The following is a 22,055-nucleotide window of genomic DNA, read 5'->3' as shown; positions in this document are numbered from 1 at the left end:
TGAAGCCTTACAAAGTGATACCCAGCCCAGTGGATGTCTGTGGCTGAGGCTGGGAAGAAATCTCCAGGTGATACATGTGCGTGCCAACTGACGTAGAATAAAAGAGGCTCTCTGAGCCCCTTTGCTGTTGCTGGGGCAGTGAAAAGGCACAAGTCTGTAGTTCTATTGCTGCACAGCAGCAGTGGCAAGTGGACCAACAGAGAATTTCTGCCAGGTTTCTGTGGGGGGTGAGGATTGCACGCAGGAATTGGAGCTGCTGCCAGCAGTGCTGCATGTCCCACCATGCTGAACACACCCAGTGTTTTGTGACTCACCCAGTGCCTGGTGCCTGGGCACTGCTGCTCAGTGACCTCTGGATTGCACAGTGACTTCCCAGCTCTTGCCTTGTCCAGTGTCCTCTGGCTCAGCCTGGGGTGCCCTGAAGTCAACAATGGAGAAGTTGGAATTTTCTGTCTGGTGGCTGCAGGTTTCCACAGATCCAGCTCTTACAATTGTTTCTGTGTCTAACATTATAAAGCCTAGTCCTTTAACATAACTGTTTTTTCAATGTTTTAACTTTAATGCTTTGAGAGAGAGGAATGGTTTCCAGTCCATCTTTCTGCTGAGTAATGTGCTGTATGAATATCTGTTTGGACTTCTGTAACACAGTTAACTTCCACTGACAGTTTTACCAGAAATGTGCACAAAATGTGGTTTTTCTATTGCTCCTCTGTAATTTTTGTGTACCCAGGTGAGGTTCTTACCTTGAATGCGTTTGTTCAGTTTATATTTAAAAATATAAAAGCTAATATTATTCATTTTGAGTGATTGAGTCTTCCAGCCAGCAGTAGATTGCAAAACATGTAGGTAGCACAGTCTGATATTTTCCAGAAAGCAGAAATGGGTCAAGTAGAAATTCAGCTGGGGTTTGGATATTACTGTGTAGTGTGACAAGAAAAATGGCATAAATAATGAATACTTCTACTCAGCTCTCAAAACTTCCAGTGTTTTCCCACCAAAGTGTTACATTTCTGCATTCTGTGTTTCACTGATGTATTGCACAAAAATAGTTACAGTAAAAAGCTCTAATAACAAAATGCATTGCTTTCAAGTAAAACCAACTTCCCTCTTATTTATTCATCCACTATATAATCCACAGCATCACAAGACGGAGTATGGGCTTAGAGTTTTGGAACAAACCAAATACCACCTGACATCGTGTGTTTTGTAGTGTCGTAACTGTGTTTAGGAAAGTTGCTGTTGAATTTCTAGGTGTCTGATGCCTGAATTTGTCTTGAAAATGTGACACTGCAGTCTTATGCTGCTTTTGATTCCTTGTATCCTGCTGGTTTAAAATTGCTGTCTCTAACAGGTGAGTTTTCACTTGTGTGAGGATTCAGGCCAAGTGCCCTGCAGTATTCAGTGATCCTGCAAGCTGTTGGATGTAGCCAAGTATCAGTTCAGTTCTCTTTATCCCTCTCTAAAAGGATAGCCACACAGTGGTGCTGAGTAGATTTGTTTGTTGCATCCTGCAGTTTGATTATTTTTTTTTTTTGGTGCAGATTTTGGCAAGCCATGTCCCAGTGGGGTGAGGTCTGATCGTTTCTTTTTGGGGGCAAGTGATGTGATCTGTGTGGTGCTTCTGAGTCCCTTCTCTCATGCATTCCAGGGTCTTTCACCTTACCAGATCCTGGAGTGTTGTAGTGATCTTTTGGGACAAGGATCCAATGATAGCCCTGTGAGGGGATTCTGAATATTCAGAGAAATGGCTTGAGCAGTGAGGTGACAGATTCCCAAAGCCAGGGGTTTTGGCAGGAAAACTGATTGTTTTTCCCTCAGTCTAGCGAGGGGCACTAGTGAAAGGATCCTGTTGACTGAGTCATCGTTCACATTTCATTAGGAACAAACAGCTGGGGAGAGCAGTGGCAGAGGGGAGAGGAGGAAGAACTGCAAAGAATTCCAGCCTGAACTCCCTCCACTCAGCTTTTCAGCAGATTTTTTTCAAATCCTACTTTGCTTTATTATTTGCTTGCAACCTTTTTAGTGGTATACAGGAGGATTTGTTTGTCTGTTGGGTTTTTTTCCCTCCACTGCTTAAATCTTTCTGGTTTTCCTGATGCAAAATCATCCAGTTCCATTCCTGTTTTGTCATGCAAGGGGCAGGAACAGCTGGAGCCTTCCTTTTTGGTCCCTTCCTTTTTGGTCCCTTTTTAGCAGGGCTGGATGGCAGCCAGCAGATCAGCATCTGGAAAAGCAGAAATTGCTGCCACCTGTAGTGTGGAGGTTGGAGGTGGAAGTACCTTGCAATGCTGCTCTCAAAAAACACCTGTCATTGCAGACCAACCTCACTGACTGTGAAACATCCACTGCATGTGTGCAGAGGACCAGTTAAAGGAGCTGTAGGCAACTTTCCTTGGAAGTATAATGGATGTGCTGTGTGGGGAGATGGGTTGTTAACACTTTCAGCTTGGCTCTAATAACAAACCAGAATTTTAGAAGTTCTCTCAACCCTCTGGAAAGACTCCTGCCTGTTTCACGAGGGTTACACTGCATCTCCCATGAAAGACTTGCCTTTTCATCTTGTCTCCTGATGCCTTGTTTTACCAAAGTACTGTTCAAGCAGGTTAAAATAAGTACATAATATTAAATGTAACTGTTAGAACATTTGTGTTATAAGTAGTAAAATCTTGGGGAAGGGTTTCCAAAAGCAACTTGAGAGTATTTGTAAATAGAGAAAAGGTTATACTTGTCAAGTATCTCCTCTGATATAAGGCAGCCATGTATAATGTGACTTAGACAGATGAAAGTGAGGATTAGCTGCTTACCAATACTGAACCTGATTTTTCTGCCTTAATGTCCTTACTGAAATCAAGCTAATAACCTTTTTTTGGTTTTGGTGGTTTTTGTTTTGGGTTTTTTTTTTTTCTTTGGAGGAGGAGGGGGGTGGTGGTTTTCATTATATATAGAGGAAAAATAGATGATCTTTAGTACTGGGACACATATGGGTGGCAGCACATTTTTAAGTCTTCAGACTATCTATGGGATCCAGTAAGATGCTTGCAAAGAATGTGCAGTCAGCATTTTCAGTCTTCTGATTTGGGCATGTAATGATGGACAGCACAAAAGGGGACTTGGGGGGGTAATACAATAATGTACAGTAATGGTGATCCATGGACAAAACCAGAATTTGTAGTGTGATCTTTGGGTAGCAGTGGGTCAGAATAAGTAGGATTGATAAGGGATGGCTGTCCAGATGTTCTGAGCAATGAATTCATTCTGTTACCTGCCGTGTTTTAAAGTAAAGGAAAATGAATCCACTTGAGGTCTTATTTTCAATGAAGATGGTTGGGGGAAAAAATTATTCTAATGCAACAGGCAATTTAAGAACCTACAATAATTCCCTAAAGAACTTCTTGAATTGAACACAAAATCCCTCTGTGATCCCCAGGTTCTAAAGCAAGCAGAGCAGAGCTTACCTTGTCTGAGGGATTTTTCCCAGTGAATGAGGGGATGCTCTGCAGCACAGAACGAGCTTTGCAAGTGCTGTGGAAAACGTAAAGGGCAGGGCTAAAGCATGGCCGGGGCCCCTGCACCGGTGCCCCTGTGCCCGCTCCGCAGCGCTTCGTGTAAGTGTAACCCGAGACAGGGCAAGAGCCGTGGTTCTGGGCGAGAGGGGAGGGAGGCTTTTGTCTCGGAGAAGTCTTAGCTGGAGCCCTCCAGTGCCCCTGGAGTTACTTGCTTTCAGCGGGACTCTGTTCTCGTCCCGACGGGAGCCCCTCGGTGCTCGCAGAGCTGGTTCCAGCAGAGTGGCCTGAGCTGCCGCAGCAGCTGAAGTACCAACCCCCCTCTCAGGGCAGGGAGCTCCTGCCTGTGGCATTTGGGGACCAGCGGTGTAAATCCCGGCAGGCACAACTCCTGCAGCCGGGCTGCTGGAAAAAGCGGGAGCAAGCAGGGCATCGCCAGCACAGCTTTGTCCGGAGGCGCAGCCTCGGACACTGGGGCAGGCCGGGTCTGAAGCGGAGCCAGGGGTGCCCCGGTGAGGCACTGCATCCCGAGAAGGGGCACTCGGGATTTAGGGAAAGCGTGGCAGAAGCAGGTGTGCTGCGTGGTTTCGGTGTTTGGCCGCGGGTCGTGTTCCCTGGAGGAAGGGGCTGCATATAACGCGTCGGAGACTGGCACTGCAATGAACGGGGAGGTGAGTTCCTAACCAGGGGAAGACTAAATTAGTTTAATTCTTCGTGGATGTTTTGAAAGCAAAGATGAAAGGAAAAAACTCTGGGGTTGGATGTTCTGGATGGTGTCAGCACAAAGATTCCTGTGAGGAAGAGCCACAGAGCTGCTGCTCCCGGAGAAGGTCCGGAGAAGGTAAAGGCGGAGGGCCCGAGCCCCGCGGGTGGGTGACGGTGTCGGGAGGGAAGGCACTGATCCCCTAATGCGGACGGGATCGTCTGCAGTCAGCACCTGCTTCGAGTCCTAATTCCTCTGGAAATAATCCCCCCGAAAAACAAAACCCAGCCCTATCAAGTACTCTATTAAATCTTTTCTAAAAATTTATAAAAGTTAAAAAGATGGAAGATCATGTGGAAAAGAAGAAATTAAGCTCAGACACATTCTAGTTGCTACCTTAAACATGTAGCTATTCACATCAGAAATTTAGAAGATGAGAATTTTGCAGATGACATGTAGCACTGACTTGCTTCCCGCAGCACTTAATTTGAATGTATTAACGTCCATGGGATACACAGAGAACATGCACTCAGATCTCTCAGGTCCGTTACAGGTCTATAACAACAATGACAAAAAAACGAGGGAAGTTTTTTTTTGTAATTTTAACTAGTTCACACTGGTGAATATTTAGGCATCATTTTATTTGCTACCTGCGGTTAGTTCAGATTCGATTAATTGTTCTAGTGACCTCTGCAGCCTAATGGGGCCTGCAATGAAGGGCTTGGTCTATAGGTAAAGTACAACGGGATTATCGGGTGCTCTTAATGCAAATTTGCCACGAAAGTCCTCTGAAATGTGGCTGCAGAACACACCCACCAGCATGAAAATAACGGTGGGTCAGAAGCAGAGCAGATGAAATTTCTGCTCCTGGTATTGACTGCTGCCTCACAACTCTCCAGTTGTCCCTCAGGGCACTGGTTTTGGTCAGTAAATCCCTTTGCTGTTTGCAGCTGCGGGGGGGGGGGGGGGGGAGGGAGGAGGCAGATTTCGGTATGTTGGGGTCATTAACCTTGAATTTTACCCTTGGTCCTGCGGAGCATCCCGGGACGTTGCTCCTGTGTGATCGAGCTTTAGCAGTTTTTAATTCTTTCTCAAAGCAAAAAAAATTATCAATTTTTTGAAAACCTGAGCAATGATCTGTTTCAAAAACTTTAACAGGAAAATTTCTGATGTCTAGCCTGTGTTGTCCTTGGCCAGCTCAACCTCTGTATGTTTCTCTTACCTGGTTTAGCTTAAATCACGTAAGTTTTTTTTTTCCTTTTTCTGGTATTTACCCTTCTTTCCCAATAATTTGTATAGAATAGCCACTCCCTGTTGCAGCCCCATCTTCTGACTAGAAAATTGATGTCTTCATTCAGTCTCATTTCTTGGGCACTCTGATAACTTCACCAAACTGGTAACATCTGCTCCAGCTGGAGCTCATCTTCCCTGTTCACAAAGGAGCCTGCTAACGTCAACTCATTCCAAAAGAGGTATTTTAAGGAAGAACAGTGTTTTACTTACTGGTCTCATCTAAAAAGCAGCAACATCTCTAGGTACATTGGGAATGATTCTCTCTTGCTCTAGTTAACTTTTGTATCACTGATGAAAAGTGATGCGTTATTGCTGGTTCCCTGGGGATGATTCAGAGAGCTTAATTCCTTTGGGTTTTACCTCCTTGCTTCCTAGTAACCTTTTTTCTGCTGCATAGCATGGCTGGTTGAATACAAATGTAAATTACTTTGGGAGATTAATTAGGTTATTTCCCCTATCATCCTGCCTCTTGCTGCAGTTACACCCAGAGTTAGAGTTCTCTCGCTTCTCTCTGGGAATTTCACTTTTTCAGACAATCGATGTTAAAGCCATGTTTTCATGAGTTTACTTCCCTTTCTGGAAGCCTAACTGAAACGAATTTTCAATTTGCATGTCTTTAGTTAGGTAATTTTCTGATTAAAATGGATGCATTCTGTGCGGTCTCTTCCAAAAGTTACCTTAATGGCCGTTTTCTTCTCTGGATGACTTTTCTCCCATTTCTTATATGTATTTTGCTCTAGAAAATACAACTAAACAACTGAAATGCAAGGGACAATGTTTTGTTGGGTTTTGGTTTTTTTTAAAGGAATTGACAGTATTTAAAAAGGAAGTCAGTGGTATTACATTTGCTGTTTTTAGCTTACACAGAGAGAGATGTGACAGTATTTTTAATCTACCTGCTCTCATGTTACTGTTTGCAATAATGAGAACTCCTCACCGCTGTATCTCAAAGAGCTTTCCTGGCTATGGCTCCTCATCAAAAGACACCGTGGTCCCACAGATCGTTGTGTTACTCTTTATCCCAGCAGTTCAAAGGAGGTTTGTTCTAGAGAAACACACTGGGACATGGGACATCCTGACTTTATAGAATAGACTACACTGTCACTGATTTTCGGCACCAGAACTTTAATCAAATAAAGGGAAAATTCAGTCCCAAAAGCTTGTAAATAACACACAAACTGCCCTGCTGTATTTATTCCCAGATAAAATCCAAAATGTCTTTCTCTTCTCTTCTGATAGTAATCTCATGGAGGGCGTGGCACACCCAGGACTGGGTAGGAGCTTTTATGTTCTGGGGAGATGGGGGGGGAAGAGAAAATCACAGCAATTAAGATCTCCCTCAGAGGGTAAAGCAGGGCCTCATAAAAACACCTTTCCTCTTGATCTGGTAACTGAGCAAACAGTCAGAATGCTAATATCTCTCTGTGGGACCATCTCCTGTGCTTAGCAGAGTTGTTCAGTCAATTGTTCACCGAACGAGGGGCAAACTGCTCCCTCCTACCTTTCCTGCCCAGCCTGGGGGGATCCAAGCTGGGAGGGGAGCAGGGGACTCTCAGCTGAGATTAGGTACAATTGCAAATACGCGATTTGAGGGCACTGACCTCCAGAGCCTTTGTCGAGAGAAACCGGGGTGAAAGTCCAGGGGAATGTCTTTCAGTAGCTGCTTGCTTGTTGTCCTTGGTCATCACCAGCTCGTGATGGTGATGTGATCCCAGCCTGCCTTCTCTCGTGACAGCAGCATTTTCCTTGGGCCTGAACGGCCTGAATCCCTTTTTGTGGTTCCTATTGAGCAGAAGAGAAAATATCGAAATGAAACATTTTTGCTTAGCCTTTAGGGGCTGAATTTGCTGACGGTTCAGCATTTCTGTTGCAGGGCTACAAATTATTCCCAAGGAAAGCTAAGAAAGCCCTGCCCTTTCCACTTAGGCCGAGGCTGCAGGTTGGAAATTTATCCACTTGGAAAATATCCTATTGAAGAATGACAATGAAAGGACAGCAGTTTCCTGTGAAGTGCCAAGTTTTATCGGTTTTTGCTAGAGGTATGGACCGAACTGGAATGAGATCAGATGAGGAATTGTTTTGTGCATTTGGCAGAGTGATCTGACAGGTCTGGCTCCTCACTTCTCTTTTCTCTGTGTGAATATCCCACAGAACATAGGAGAAGTGCTCAGAGAAGCAGCTAAAAAATGGGCAGAGAGAGTCCCTGAAGCGCCTTGATTTTGGGGGGGTTTAATGTTGATTTGATATTCAGACAGAATCCCCCTGTTAGGAGAGGGGTGGCATTGAATCTCCTGAGGAGGTTCAGCTTGAGGAGCAAGGAGCAAAACTGCCATTGCATTTATGGGCTGTAATTCCCTTTCAAGGCGGGAGGGGCAGTTTTGGGCAGTTCTCTTTGTTCCTGCATGATGACTCCAGGTGTAATTACAGTGTGAGCTCTGCGGGCACGGCTGAGGAGGTCTCTCATGCTGAGCTGCTCTTCACGTTTGTGCCAGCTTCCAGCAACAGTTCTGAAGGGCCACCTGTGTCAGGTACACCTGGAGTTCACCTGCAACTGAGTACTTGAGCATTTCCTACTTCTAGGCAATTCTCAACGCTGCTTAAAATGAGACACAAATTCCTTCACAAAGGGGACCTGACTAGCTCTTAGGACAGATTTGTTTTCACTTCAGTAGTTTAAATTTGTTCACAGCAGTTAATGTCGGGATCAGCATGGTTCTGCTGCATGGCCAAAGAAGCTACAGAGGAAGTGATGGCCTTGTGAGTAGCTGGTTTCTGTTGGGCCTACAAAAGGTCAGGACTCTGGAGTGGATGTTGTTTGTCAGGCGCTGTGGTCACAGGCAGGAACACACAATCCTAATGAGGCTGGGGATGTGCCTCATGGGATTCCTTTCTTTTGGAGTCCCTTTCTTCCAGTGTCTTTCATCCTGTCCCACAAACAGGGATGTAGGCTTGCAAGTCAAAGGAGAATAATTTTGTACTTCAATGGTTCTGGCTTCTGTGAAGTGTAACTCACAGCATGTGGTCATGCTTCACACTGGACTGTTTGGGATTATTTAGAATTCTGTGTCTTTTTATTTTTATCAGACCTGAAAAGAGTGGATGACCTAAAACGGTGCTTTGTTTTACACTGCTGTGTGTAGGCTGCCAAACACAAAGAGCAGTTTGAGTTTTTAATTGTTTTATCCTCAAACATTACTCTTCAGGTTATTTTCTGTAAGGAACCTGATTCAGAACTTGCTAAGTTGCATATTCTGTTGTGATTGGGTTTTCCTGGTTATCACAGTTCCAGTGGCGACTCTGTTGATGTATTTTCAGGAGGAAAAAAGGAAGAAAACACTTGTGCTCTTTGAAAGACCTTTTTATCTATCTATTATTTGCTTAATTATTTAATTCTATCTGTGTAATGACTATGTAAAACTTACATTATTTCGTAATGTTTAGTGCCTAATTTTAGCTGGCACTCAGCCCTTACCAGTTACTTCAGGTGTGATGATACCCCTGCACATTTAATGCATTTCCATATAAAATTCTTCCTAAGTTATCGATCCTGTATTATAAAAGCCCTTTCTTTGTAGAATATTTGTTGCACTTGCCCTAAGTGTTCTATTCAAACTGCTGATTGAACGCACAGCAGCAAGGTACCAGGGGCTGTGACATTCTACAAAATCCTGGTGTGTTTAACAGATCTGCTCAGACTGAATTCCCTGAAAGGTGTCATCTCTAAAAGCATTTGTGCATGCAGGTTTTTTTCATACTCCAGCAAGTAGTCTGTTTACAAGTACCACTGAACAAAAGTGTATAATTTTTTTTTTGAAATAAGCTCTATTCGGTTCGATTTACTCTGAATTTTTTCTAAAAATAATCTCTAACCAGATTAGTTGTGAAGAACCCGATGTATACTGTGTATTTCTCAGGGCTGAAGATTTTCAGCAGTAAAAGCTTTTGCTGTTTTCTTTCAAGTGAGAAAAAATTCAAGAAAATAGGCTGAACTGTGCTATATCCTGAGTCTTTTGAATCCTTGCACCTTGAATCCTGAAAGGCAGATCTTAACTGCCTTAATGCTCTTTTAGGGTGAGGGTAATTTAAACAGGGTTAATTTTTTCTCTGTTTAAGTCAGAAAAGACAACAGTTTGCATTAATATTATGTAGTTAATGAAATAAATTGAATTAGTGGTGCTTTGGTGCGGCCTTTGATACAGTTTCAGAATCAGAGACTTCATTTCAAGGCTAGTTTTAGCTTTTTCTGTAGTTCATCTTGCTTTAGGACATGTCCACTCCACCACTGTGGAGAGCACCAGCTTTGACAATGAGCACATGCATGTGGAGTTCAGTCATGGGAAAAAAAAAATTATGAATACAGTAGCTATTTATTTAAGAGTTGAAGAAAACCGAATAGTTTTCCCATATGGATGCTGTTTTGCATGGCACGAGGTAAGTGCAACCTTTACTTTAATTTAGTGTAACCCCAGGGAACCTCACAGCTCATCAAAAGTGCCCTTGCTTTGGGTTACTGAAAGCAGGGTGGCTGAGGTGGGAGGGGAGAGGGGCTGTGAGAGGCACAGGTACCCATGTCCAACCAAACCAGATGACTCCTTTATTCCTTGGAGCCTATCCCACCTCCTGCTCAAAGCAGGATCAGCTTTGGGGTCAGGGCAGGTTGCTCTGGGCTTTGTTCCCTCACAGCTTGGAAAACTTGCTGCATAGCTGTGCTGCCCTTAAAGGTGCAGAGGATTTCCTTACGCCAGCCTGAACCTCTCCTGTTCCAAGGGATGCCTGTTGGCTTTCATGGAAAAAGGTTTGGGAACTGTGGACTTAAGTCCTGGAGTCCAGGCTAGGGCTGTTTAATCTGCAGTGTCCAAACAACTCGTCTGAGATCTCTTATGGTGGTAAAGATGCTGTTTTTCATTTCTAAACTGGTTCTTCGTTTTGGTTTGGTTTTTTTCCCTCTGGACCATAAATTCCAGCCTAATGAAAGGGTACAGAAACTTATTTTCTAGCATAGGGAACATCTTTAAAGCTGGATATCCACTCAGGGAGAGTGGAAGGAAAAGTGGCCAAGCACATCCATCAACATCCTGAGTTCCCAGGCAGGTGTGAAGTTGCCCATACACCATTAAAGCTTTGTTCTCAGCTGAATGAAAACCCTCCCTGCAGTAGGATTTGTCCTGTAACAAGATCAGAGCTCCTGCCCTCACTCCAGGCCAGGGGCTGGGTCCAAGAGAAGCTAAAACTGTGCAAGTTCTCTGGCAGCTGCTTCTGCAGAGGGTGAGGTTTGGGCTGGTGTTGCCTGGGAGTGAGTTGCACACAATAGCTCTCACGATTTGCTGGAAACCCTCTGCAGGGAGTCCTGTCCTCTTTTGAGCAGCTCTGTGGGTGCTGTTCCTCTGAAAGACTAGTGTGTGACTTCCCTTGGCTGGGGTAGATGTGAACTGAAGACAGGGAGTGTGCAAAGTGAATTTTGGTCCATTCTAGGGAGGGGGAACATGGCCATAGGTTTATCTTACTGCTAAGACTGTAGCTTGATATTGTATACTTTTCATGGCTGCCTCTTATGTGACGGCACATTTCCAGGCAAAGGAGGAAGCCCTGGGAATACTGAGCAGTTGGAGCTGACCTTAAGCTCTACAGGCACAGGAATGCACAGCTTAGTCCTGATGTTTTTGTAGTGAGTCCCTCACTGTATAGGTAAGTACCCAACCAACCCCCAGCACTGCTCGCTGCTTGGAATGGAGGATGGGACATTAAAGAGCTATTGAGAAGTCTGAGATTTATTGCAGAAGAGAAGACACAGCTGGGAGCAAGGAAAAGGCAGAGCTGTGTGGAGTGATGCCAGGGTTGTGAAGGGGATTTTTTTGGAGCAGGCCAAGTGGAAAAGATGTCAAATTCCTGTAGGAGTGCATGGCAGCAACTAAGGACAGTTAAAGGAGCCAGAGACATTGCCAGTGACTTCTTTATTCCTGTTCTGTTGTTTGGCCCCATGGTGGTCATTCATGATTTTGCAACTTGCTTGGGACTGTTTAATTTTGAGTTATTTGTATCTCCTTGCAACGAAGCTTTTGAATCCATCTGTCTTTTATGATCAAGCCTGACACTGAATGCTGAAATGGTTAAAGATGACCTTCCCTGCCATCAGCTGTGCTGCTTCTGTTCAATGCCATCTGTGAATTGACCTAGAAGCTCTCAGCATACCGAAGTACATCAGAAATAATTATCAGGCTGTTGCTCACACCTGAATTTCCCTGCCAGTTGTGCAGCTGGTGCCCCAAAGGCAGACTTGTCCATAGGGTTTGGCTCGTTTCCCACTGTGCTGGGTTTAAGGAAAACGGCACCACCCTGAACATGCTGGTGTCTGCTGTGTAACTTGTTTCTATCGGGCTCCTGAACAGAGGTGGCAGGAGAGAGCTCTTGCCTTTCTCCCTGAATCTTGCTCTGTTTTCACCATACCTGCTTGTGGGGTTTATAGTCACTGGTGAAAGGAATTATGGCTGAGGGGGCCATCAGCCCTAAGATTAGAGTAAGGATTCAATGGCTCTTGGCCAGGAATCTCAGAAAGCACTTACAGGTCGTATCTTCAAAAGTTCCTGACATTGGCAGTTGTGACTAAACTGGGTGTTGTTGGGAAGGCAGAAAAAGTGATTGTTTTTTGTTTGGGTTATTTTTTATCAGGTTGCATGGCATCATCCTCTGAATTTTAAGGAATAGAAAGTTAATAAGGACATCACAGAAAGTTGGGAACTGTAAGAACCGGGCATTGTTTGCCTAACTGTGCTGATTTAGGAGTGTTTGTTCTTGCAGGAATCAGTAGGGACAGAAATCTGACATTTTGATGTGTTTGTAGCTTCTCCTTTGATGTCAGCTGAAGAAGTGTTGGTGATCCGAACTGACACTGAACTGTTTTGTTTCTCTCTTTCAGAGTTGTACAAAATAACCCAACAACAGACATTGTTTGCCTGTTCCTGAGAGCTTGTGTTGGTTTCAGTAACAGATTAAACGTGGTACAATATTTGACAGTTCTGATGCAATTGAACTCTTTGCTTCAGTAAAAGGATGTTTCTGAAAAACAGGATCTAGTACACAGCATTCATGCCCAAATAGTTTCTCTGTTATATATTTAAAACTGAAAATGTTTTAATCTTAACTGTCTTTATAATTTACATAGAAATTTTATTCTTTAATAAGGTTACATCTTGTAAAATCTTCATTAATGTCTGAAAAGGGTTTTGCTACAGTTCCCAACTTTCTATGATGTTCTTATTAACATTTTGTTCCTTAAAACTGTTTAACTCTAACATGTGATTTTTGCTATAAAATGTGACTATGACATGCCCTATTCTTTAGAAAAGCAGAAGCCTTGCAGTTGTAGCAGAACTGGGCTTGCTTATGGTTTTCCTGGTGCAATTCTACAAAAAGTGAATTACATCAAACATGCCAGGGCTCTCATGCAGAGAGGCACAGGATCTGTGGCATCTTCTGTATAATCAATTCCAAGATAGATTTGTCCAGCTACAGTATACAGAAAACACAATCCTCGATTTCCACATGCTGTGTCTTTTCGGCCTCAACAGACCTTTTTTTTTTTCTTGATTTGCATTTGGGTTTTTTTCCAGGAATGGATTTACTTCTAGCCCTTTATTTTCCTGTAAATAGTTTATCTGAACTTTTAAGAAGTAAATTGAGTGCTGTTGTAATAAATGCCTCTCTGTTCATTTCCCCAGATCTGGCCTGGTTTTCACCCAGATAAAACTTGCCTTGTATGTAATTTTTTTAAGAGACAGAAGATGCAAAAATTCTGCAACTGTTAAACAACTCAGTGAAAAATGGTAACGCTCACATTACAGAGATGGAACAAAAAATCACTTTGTGCTCGTCAAGAATACCCAGAGGCTTTTCTGTGCCTGAGCTTTGTTACCCAACACTCATATTACAGATGACTGTGACTGATAAGTGCTCCAAAAGGGCATTGTTGGGTTTTAGGTGTCCGGGTAATGAGCAGAGTTTGAATAGACAGGCAGAGCAAGCTGAAGGATAACAACACCTGAATGCTGTGAGCTGCCTGGATTGCCCTTGGTTAATGGATTCTGCAGGAGCTGGGAGCTGAAAGGGAACGGTGGTGGATTTAAACCATGTCAGTTTTAAACAGCTTTAAACCAGTTCCTGGACTGCTGACAGGTACGTTGCACACACGTGCAAGCAAGGCCTTCCTAAGGCTATGGAGAAAGCAGGAAGATGGTTGTCATCAGGTGATTTGTGTAGGGAAGGGGGCAGGGGATTCTGCAGGGGCTTTTTGAGCTGGAAAAGGACAGATCCGAAGGAGCTTCAGTGAGCCTGGAATTCTGGTGATGGTCCCTCGGGCCTATGAGACAGAAATCCTTTAGACTGCTCCCTGCGCAGATCTAAGGGATGCAGCTTTTATGTATTTCCAACAAACCTGGGAGACCATTAGAGGTGCAACAATGGTTATTTAGCTATGGACACTAAACAGCAGTTTTTAATCAGAACTTGATAGACACTTGTAGGGTGCTGCTGGGCCTTTTCCCACACTGCTTATCAATGTTGCCAGTGATCTAATTCTTGCTTTCACTATTTTGGATTTGATTTCAAAGTCAGGAGGGAGTGATATCTAATATTCAAGTTGTTAGCACGTGTGCACTATTGAGCTGCAACAATCATTTTAGACTTGTGTGATTTTCAGATTTTTTTTTCTTCCTTCAGTTATCAAGCTGGCTTTTGCTTAATGCTTTGTTTTAAATATTATTCTGAAACGGCCTTCCCTGAATGGAGACATTGGATTTGAGGTTGTGAGACAGATACAGACAATGGCAGCAAGATAATAATAAAGATAATGAATATATTTTGACTACACTTGGCATTTACTCCTCAGCAGTCTGGTGCTCTGCAGGAACAAACTGGCAGCAGGGTGTGCCTACAGCAGAGACTTCAGACAGCAAACCATTCACAGGAATCATTCCTGAACGCTGATGGCCTTCTCCATACAAAGAGAGAGCTTGCAATGGTTTCTGCACCTTCAGGGAGTTTCCTAGCAACATCACTGAGAAAACTGTATGCCAGGATTTTTGTTCCGAGTGCTTTTTGTTGAATATAGCAGCAGCTGTAAAACAAAGGTCAAGAGCAGTTTAAGCTCTTCAAAGCACTGTTGTGTTTTCATTTACTCGGAAAAATGTTTGTGTTGTAGTTTTCTGCCCGAAGGATAAATATCTGATTACAACGTCATCAATAGAGAACCGCGGTTTGGTTAAACAGGAACGTGACTTAATCTAAAATGTTACTTCTTTCTCGTGGCAAGATTCCTGTCAGCATTTAATGCTGGGGTTTGCCTCGTGAGCAGGAGTCCCTGCTGCCTTGTGCCTGCTCCAGCACACCCAGAGGCTCTCTGTGCAGCACCTGGCATGGGAACACACCGTTGCTCTCACTAAAATAGAAAAGTTTGGGGTTTTGTCTGGGAAGGTGCCTGCAGTCACTGTCTCGCTGTGTGCACAGACCTCAGGTGAGTCCATCAACAACTTTCCGGGACAATACTTATTTCAGCTCCATCATTGCCTGGTGCTGTGTGAGAAGCTCTTGCTGGGCTTGTCCTTGCTGGCGCTGCCGTCTTGTGAAGGGGAGAGGGAAGGGTTTACCTGTGCTGGGGTGCAGGACTAGGACCCTCTCCAGTCCTCTGGGCAGGGGTTGCAGAATTCCTGGGGAAGCTGAGCCAGCTCTCAGCCCCTCCAAGCTCCTGCTTTCATCATGCATAACAGGGACAATGTTTCTGTCTCTTACAGGAGGGATGGTGATGTAGCCTAAAAGATGCAAGCAGTTGTAATAAGTTTTTGCTCTGTGCCCAGTCTCCTAGGTAATCTCTAGTTCTAGAGCCCAGTCTAAAAGTGGAATTTTACCATTTCTATTCAATTTCACGTGCTAGGTAGGGGACAAAGCCTGTTACTGGCAATTTTTTTCCTTGTGTTCTGACTTGGTGAAAAGATTTTTTACTTAGAGTATTGGATGTCGACCTTTTTTCATTAGCTACTTTGAGAAATATAGGTTCTGCACAGTTTAACATGTAGGCAGTCATCTAAAAGTCAGCAGTCATCAGAAATAATTCTCTCTCAGCTCCTTGTTTGTTAATGTAAATTATGGCTTTGGATGGAATTTAATGCCAAACAAACCAATGTGCTTGAGGCAACCTTCTGTTTCCTTCATTACAGAGGCTCTTGAGAGCTGCTACCACCACTTGCCTTCTCTGAGAATTATTGCCAAGTAGCTTGCTGAAGAAAATCAGCTGAGGATAAGGTGCTCTGAGACAACACAAGAAATTTCCAGTGAAAATCTGTCACAGCTAATAGAAAAAATGGAACACTGTTCCATTCAAATGCTTTTCTTCTCTTTCAGGTGATGTGACCCCTGCCTCATGAATCCTCTCTTGCAGTCATGCTCCATTTCTCTGGCAGAAGGAATATGCTGTACCATATCAGACATGAATGCAGATCATGTGATGGTGACACAGAAACTTTAGCGGAGCAATTAGTGAAAAATTATCCAGGTAACATGTTTGTTTCTCCCTCCTTTTGAAAGTGGCTGTATCATCAAGCTTGAGTTTCTGATATCGGACAAGGGATCATTGAATGTTCACAATCAAAGCTGGCAAGAGGAAGGAATATAAATAAACAGGCAACTGAGAGAATACAGGAATGTGGAAACTCCTCTATCTGTGAGTGTCACCAGCACTGTCTGGAATGTAATCCTTTCCCCCTTATTTAATAAATCTTCTCTGAGAATAAGAGGGAATTGAATGCAGTAGCATGGTGAGAGTATGTCCTTTCTAGAGAGTGGGAAAGCATAGAAATATTTCGACTGTGTGTCAGCTCCCAGAGACTCCAAGTCCTCCTTTGGGAGACAGGAACACAGCTGACTTTGACTGCGAAGGGACTGGGTAGGTGTTTGCTACCAAAAAATATAATCAGCCTCGAATTTGGGGTTGTTGGTCAAATTCCAGCTCCTTCCTTCCTGAAAGCAAATTACTTCCAATAAATGAGCTTTGGTCCTTTTCTTCTGATGGGGTAGCAGCCACTTCCCTTAAATGCTCCATTTTCTTTACATCTGAAAAATGTTTAGTTTCCCTTAGGTCTGCAATACTGAAGTGTTATTGCATGTGAGACTTCGTAAAGGCTCAGTATGGCCCTCTCAGGAGGTTCCTTTGTTAGATACTGAGCTGCTTCTTTTGAGTCCTCTTAACCTTACACCTCTGTAAATGTTACAGGCTGATCTGCTAGGCATTCATACCAGTGGGAAAAATGTCAATGCAACCCCACAAATTGGCCCAGACCCCTGCCAGGAACATGATGTAGTCCACTTGTGCACTGAGACAAGCACAAGGTAGCTTTTTTAAGTCACCCAGCAGTAGCACTCTCAAAGTTTGTAGGGACTCAATGTATTTCTTGCTGTATTTTCACCTTGCTGGAAGTTTTTATTCCCGTGGTAGGAGATCAGCTGTGACTAGACTAAGGACTCTGAGACTGTGACACCTGATGGAAAACCAGTAGCTGAGACCAGTCTCAGTGAGGTAATAAATTGTCATCTGACCAAATTATACCAGAAGCTTCAGAGAGAGTGGTAAAAGTAATTGTTAAATAACATGCCAGGATGGAAATGCTTTGAACAAGACATTGTTTGCTCCGCACCTGGCAGAAGGTCTTTCTCATAAATATCATACCCTGACAGACACAAAGAGAACACCCTTGCTTATTCGAGGAGAACATATTGAGCTCTCTCCCAGCAGTGCTGCAGTGACAGCCAGAAACACAGCTGACCTTTCCCTAAAGGCTTTGGGTATTTCATGTGCAGTTCCTTCCAGGTCTGTTGTATGTAAGTTATTTTTTGGCCAGCACCCGTTTTATTTGAAAGCTTATTTCTGCTTTGAAATATCTGTCTCTTCGTTGTAGGCATTGCAGTTCCCTCCCACAGTATCTTATATAATATCCTTGGCACTCTAATTAAGGAAAGGCAGATCTATCATATGGGAGAAGGATACTTCATTGTGACTCCCAACACATACTTTATCACCAATAAGACCACAGAAGACAACAGAAGGGTCCTGTTGGAGGACAGGTGTTGCTGTTCATCACCTTCCATCACTTATCTGGTAAACATTAAGCACTGTGCAAACCTAGTGAAAGAAAACATTCCTACATCATCCTGTTACAGATCCTGCCATTGTTTCCCTGTCCAAAATATGCTCTGTGAACAAAGACATTGGCAGCTAGTGAACCATGAACCTAAGGGAGAGGGAAAGAAAGACTGCAGTGAATTGAAGCCTTCAATTGAAACTCAAGAGATCTGCACATCTGCTGAAAATCATTCCTGGGACACCATCAAATCCCTGACATCTGTGAAAGCAAAACTGAAAAGCAAAAGGTTTGGCCTTGGCCTTTTCTGGAGAAGTTTTTCCAAAAAAGAAAAACATAAGAAGGAGTACTCCACTTTTTCAGCCCAGTTTCCTCCCAGGGAGTGGCCAGTCAGGGATGAAGATGACTTGGACAATATTCCACGTGATATAGAACATGAAATCATCAAGCGTATTAACCCTACTCTTACCGTTGATAATTTGATTAAACACACAATATTAATGCAGAAGCTCGAGGAGCAGAAAAAATACATCAGGAAAGAGAAAAAATACATCAGTAATGGTACCTCAGCTGAAGTGTCAGCAGTCAGGCAAAACCATCTTTCAAAGGATTGTATTCAAAAGACACAGAGTAAAACAGCAAAACGCACCAGGAAAACCAAATCAAAGAAAGAGAAGCAGATCAGCAGAAGCAGCAGGAAATCCCCCGTACAGGAGCTGACATCCCCAAATGTGGAAGTGGAAGAGAGCCTTTCACCGTCTGTCAGAAACCAAGAGCCCCCTGCTGCAGCAGTGCAGTCCCCTGTGTTCTATAAAAAGCAGATTACGAATCCTTTCCCAGCTCTGCCGTGGAGACGCAGCTTCTACGCGCGGGGGTACCGAGGTGTCAACAGTCACCTGAAGAGCCGGGCAAGGGGGCAAGGAAGTGCTTCACACAGGCCACAGCCCTCAGCCTCCTGGAAACCCCCTGGCTACAAAACTGGGCAGCTGGCTGACAGAGCTAAGCAAAACCACCCACCCCAGGCTCACAGGTCCTGCCTCCAACTCCAGAAAGACAGCTTAAGTGAGAACTGTAGCTGTCTGCAAGGCAGTAATCTGCAAATAGACAATAAAAGTAAACACTGTCTGGAGAGTAATAGTTCTGAAGAAAACACCTATGGAAGAACGTTAAAAAAAAGTCTTGGGGATATTAAAAAGTCCCCTTGCTTCTACACTGAACATAGTGGTGTGTGCAAAGAAGTCACAAAGCTTTCATTCTGTCTGAAAGATGAGCATTGCAGAGGCAAAGATGACACTGTAGGTCAGTTATTAGATCAAACAGCAAATGAATTTAAAAATGTCCATCTTTCAAATTATACAGCCAATGTTAACCTGGTCAAAAAAAATGGTGTGAAATACAGAAAAAAGACTGGTAAAGAGAGTGAGTTTCTATTTAACTATGATTGTGCCAGCCATCACGGGGCAATGAATCTGGAAAGTGAGGGATTTACTGACAACTGCCTCCTTCAGAACCAAATGGGGACACCTGATGGGGACACCTGTAACCTGTTATGTCTGGATGACACTTCTGAGGGCCGTGAGCCATATCATCCCCTGCCTCCTGGCCTTGCCTTTCCAGACACAAGAGACTGGAGTGCAGCTGTGTCCCTAAAATCCTGGAAGGTTAGTAACTGTCCCGCCCAGTACAACACAACTGTTAATGAGTGTGACTCCGGAGAGCATGGATGTAAGGGAAGCGGTAGCTTTGCAGAGTCAACAGATGGCTTCAAAGAGCACCCCAAACCAGACTTCACAGAAGAAAGCTGGTTGTGCAGTCAGGTTCTTCCGAGAGGTCACAGAAAGGCTGAAGGAACAGGCCTCCCTGAGGGTGGGAAGGCCCCAGCTGTGGCAGGTTCCTGCCTTGCTGCAGAGGCTCACTCAGATGCTGACACTGGGCACAACTTCCCCCCTGAGGTGGGAGGAGGAGAAGGAGGAGTGGCATGCTGTGCTTTGGGCTCCCGGAGCAAAGAAACGGGAAACCCTCTGGGAAAAAAAGAGCTGGTTTTTAAGAACACATGTTCTGTGATCTCAGGACAGAAACACTCAGAAGGGACAGAAAGCCCCAGCATTACAGGAGACAGTGGAATTGACTCCCCAAGGTAAGAAAACACATGTAACTAAGTTTAGTTATCTTCAAATTGGCCATCAGATTTAGTCAGAAATATTGCTGTAAATCACAAGCCCCCCTTCCCCAACAACAAAATTCTTATTATCTTTGAAAACTTCAGTGTTATGACCCAGAAATACTCAAACTGTACAGTTTTTTACAAGGACATTCTCCCTAAATCATTTAGACAAATGCTGCTGTTTATACTTTGCATGAGGCAAGAAAACAGTATGAGCTCTGCCTTGCAGGTGGAGATGGCCAAGGGCAGAGACGTTAAGAAAGAGTGTTTGATAAACTCTGTGTTAAACACAGTGTTTGATAAACTCCTGCTAGAAGGCAGGTTCAGCTCACATAGATGTTGCCATATGACATTGCAGATACTGTTACAGTTTCTGCAGCTGTAGATGAAGAATAAAAGGTGCTGTATAGAGAGAGGTGTCTAATCCAAATTTAAAGTAGAAAACACCATTTCACTTGCTCACAATTGACAGAAGAATGTGTACACTGCCTGAGCTACAAGCTTCTGCTTCCTTTCACAGTGTACATTTTGCCTGTAACTGTGCTTGAAAAATCCCTTAATGGAAAACAAGTTGGTATGAAACAATTTTTTATAGAGTTGTATGTGGAGAAGGAACTGTTAACTAAGTTGGCTAGAACATATGTTAAAAACTGCTGAGGGCAAAAATCACATCATTTTTTTAAATAGCAACACATATTAATATCTTTAATGACTGGTATTTATTTAAACCACTTGAGTCTTCATTAGATGTGTACTGTCACCTTAAAAAGCCAGTATTTGAAGAAACAAATCACATACTACAGTTTCTAAGGAAATTCTGTTGATTTTTAAATTTCCCCTTAAGCAGCTTTTAGCTGTACACTTTTTCAAACACACTCCCTATATATTACTTGGACATGAGTAATACATGAGTAAAACTTGAAATCTTTACGAAAATATATTTCAGAGGGTCATTTTTACTGTTTGCACTGATGCCACCTGTGGCACCAGAAGCTAGGCCAACTCAGTTCCTGGAATGTGGTCTGACCTCTAATAATTCTATTATTTTAGATGGACTGAAAAGAAGATGAAGCTTCCTGCAAAATTCTGAAAGCATAAATAATAAGGTGAAGAGGAGGACAAGCGGAAGGACAATTGCAACAAAATTCCCCCCTACATCTAACCCTGGTCATGAATACCTGATTCTTTTTTTATAAGCTTTGTAAAGTTTCCCTCTGTAACAAGGTAACCATCCTGTAAATGCAGTCAGTCACATCAGTCTCTAAATCAAAGCTGTTAGTTCAGACTTTTGACGGTAGTATTTGGAGAGCTCGTGTGTATTTCGTTTGCACTCGCCTTTAATTATTCTTTGTGTCCCTGTGATAATAAAAATGAGAACTGAGCATCCTTCATTCAGACCACACAACTGACCTGGAAAGGGTTTATGTTGCTCTAGTAGGAACTGCAGTTGGACAGGGCTGTTTTACACTATAATTCTGGAATGGGTTTCCTACTTGTGGCACAGGAATGAGAGCACACTTCATCTTCCCTTAAGTGTGCAAAGCAAACGAACTAGACACGCACCTGGTTACTACAAAAATTGCTGCCATCCCAAGGTTCTCTCACTGCATCCTGCAGAGCTCTCAGCTGTGCTCCTCGATCTACTTGGTGTGTTTGTATCTGGCAAGCAGGATTTGGTCTTTTCAAATGAAAACGTGCTGGTGCAGGAGACGACAGGGCAGGTCACTGTCATTGCTTTGGGAGAAGCCCTGCTCTGCTCCCGAACACCTCTTTCCTTGAGAAATCGACACCCTGGCGGCCGGCAGGATCCCTCCACAGCTCGTAAGACTCATTTTGACTTCTTAAACCCGATTTTTCCCTGTAGGTACGACGAGACTGTGGTCTGGTCATCATCAGCTCATGCTGCTGATCACCACAGGCGTGTGGTCCTTTTAAGTCTTAGAGGCATTTGGTCATTCTGCAGTTCCCTACGTTAGGCTCTTCGCTACCGAACACTGGTCTGCGACAGTTACGGAAACTAAAAGTCACGGGGTTGTAAAGCTGGCGGAGCTGTGGTTGCGGGCGGGGTCTGGGAGGCGGCGCTGGGAGGACCGCAGGAGCCGGGCCGAGTCCTCATGGCGGCCCGTCATGGCGGCCGCGCCCTCAGGCCGCGCGGGGGCCGCCGGGGCTTGGAGTCTGCCCGTTGTCCCCCGGGGCACGCCGGGAATTGTGGTCCCGCCGAGGGGACCGCGGGCGATTGGCTGTCGGGCGGACAGGCCCCGCCCCCGCTC

The 22,055-nt window shown here is 44.0% G+C and overlaps 1 protein-coding gene and 1 long non-coding RNA gene across 3 annotated transcripts in view; one reads left to right on the top strand and one right to left on the bottom strand.

The window, feature by feature from the left end:
- LOC135417796 (uncharacterized) overlaps nucleotides 1-21,993 on the bottom strand; it is a 33,184-nt gene extending 11,191 nt beyond the window's left edge. Inside the window, exons 1-3 of one of the 2 annotated variants that reach the window (XR_010432207.1) lie at nucleotides 21,349-21,993; nucleotides 7,101-7,281; nucleotides 315-418 (exon numbers count right to left, since the gene is read on the bottom strand). This is a non-coding gene — a long non-coding RNA (uncharacterized LOC135417796). The remainder of the gene's footprint in view (nucleotides 1-314; nucleotides 419-7,100; nucleotides 7,282-21,348) is intronic. The other variant, XR_010432206.1, reaches the window with a different exon arrangement.
- On the top strand, nucleotides 4,216-21,190 carry STOX1 (storkhead box 1). The gene is given in 5 exon segments (XM_064662253.1): nucleotides 4,216-4,333; nucleotides 15,889-15,998; nucleotides 16,001-16,039; nucleotides 17,439-19,758; nucleotides 20,836-21,190. Coding segments are annotated over 4 exon segments (2,490 nt in total). The 5' UTR covers nucleotides 4,216-4,333; nucleotides 15,889-15,907; the 3' UTR covers nucleotides 20,876-21,190.
- Nucleotides 21,994-22,055: the final 62 nt, after the last annotated feature.

This window comes from Pseudopipra pipra, chromosome 8 (assembly GCF_036250125.1).
Source record: "Pseudopipra pipra isolate bDixPip1 chromosome 8, bDixPip1.hap1, whole genome shotgun sequence".
Lineage (NCBI taxonomy): Eukaryota > Metazoa > Chordata > Aves > Passeriformes > Pipridae > Pseudopipra > Pseudopipra pipra.
Note: the sequence above shows the minus strand (reverse complement) of the source record. Positions and strands in the feature narration are given on the sequence as shown.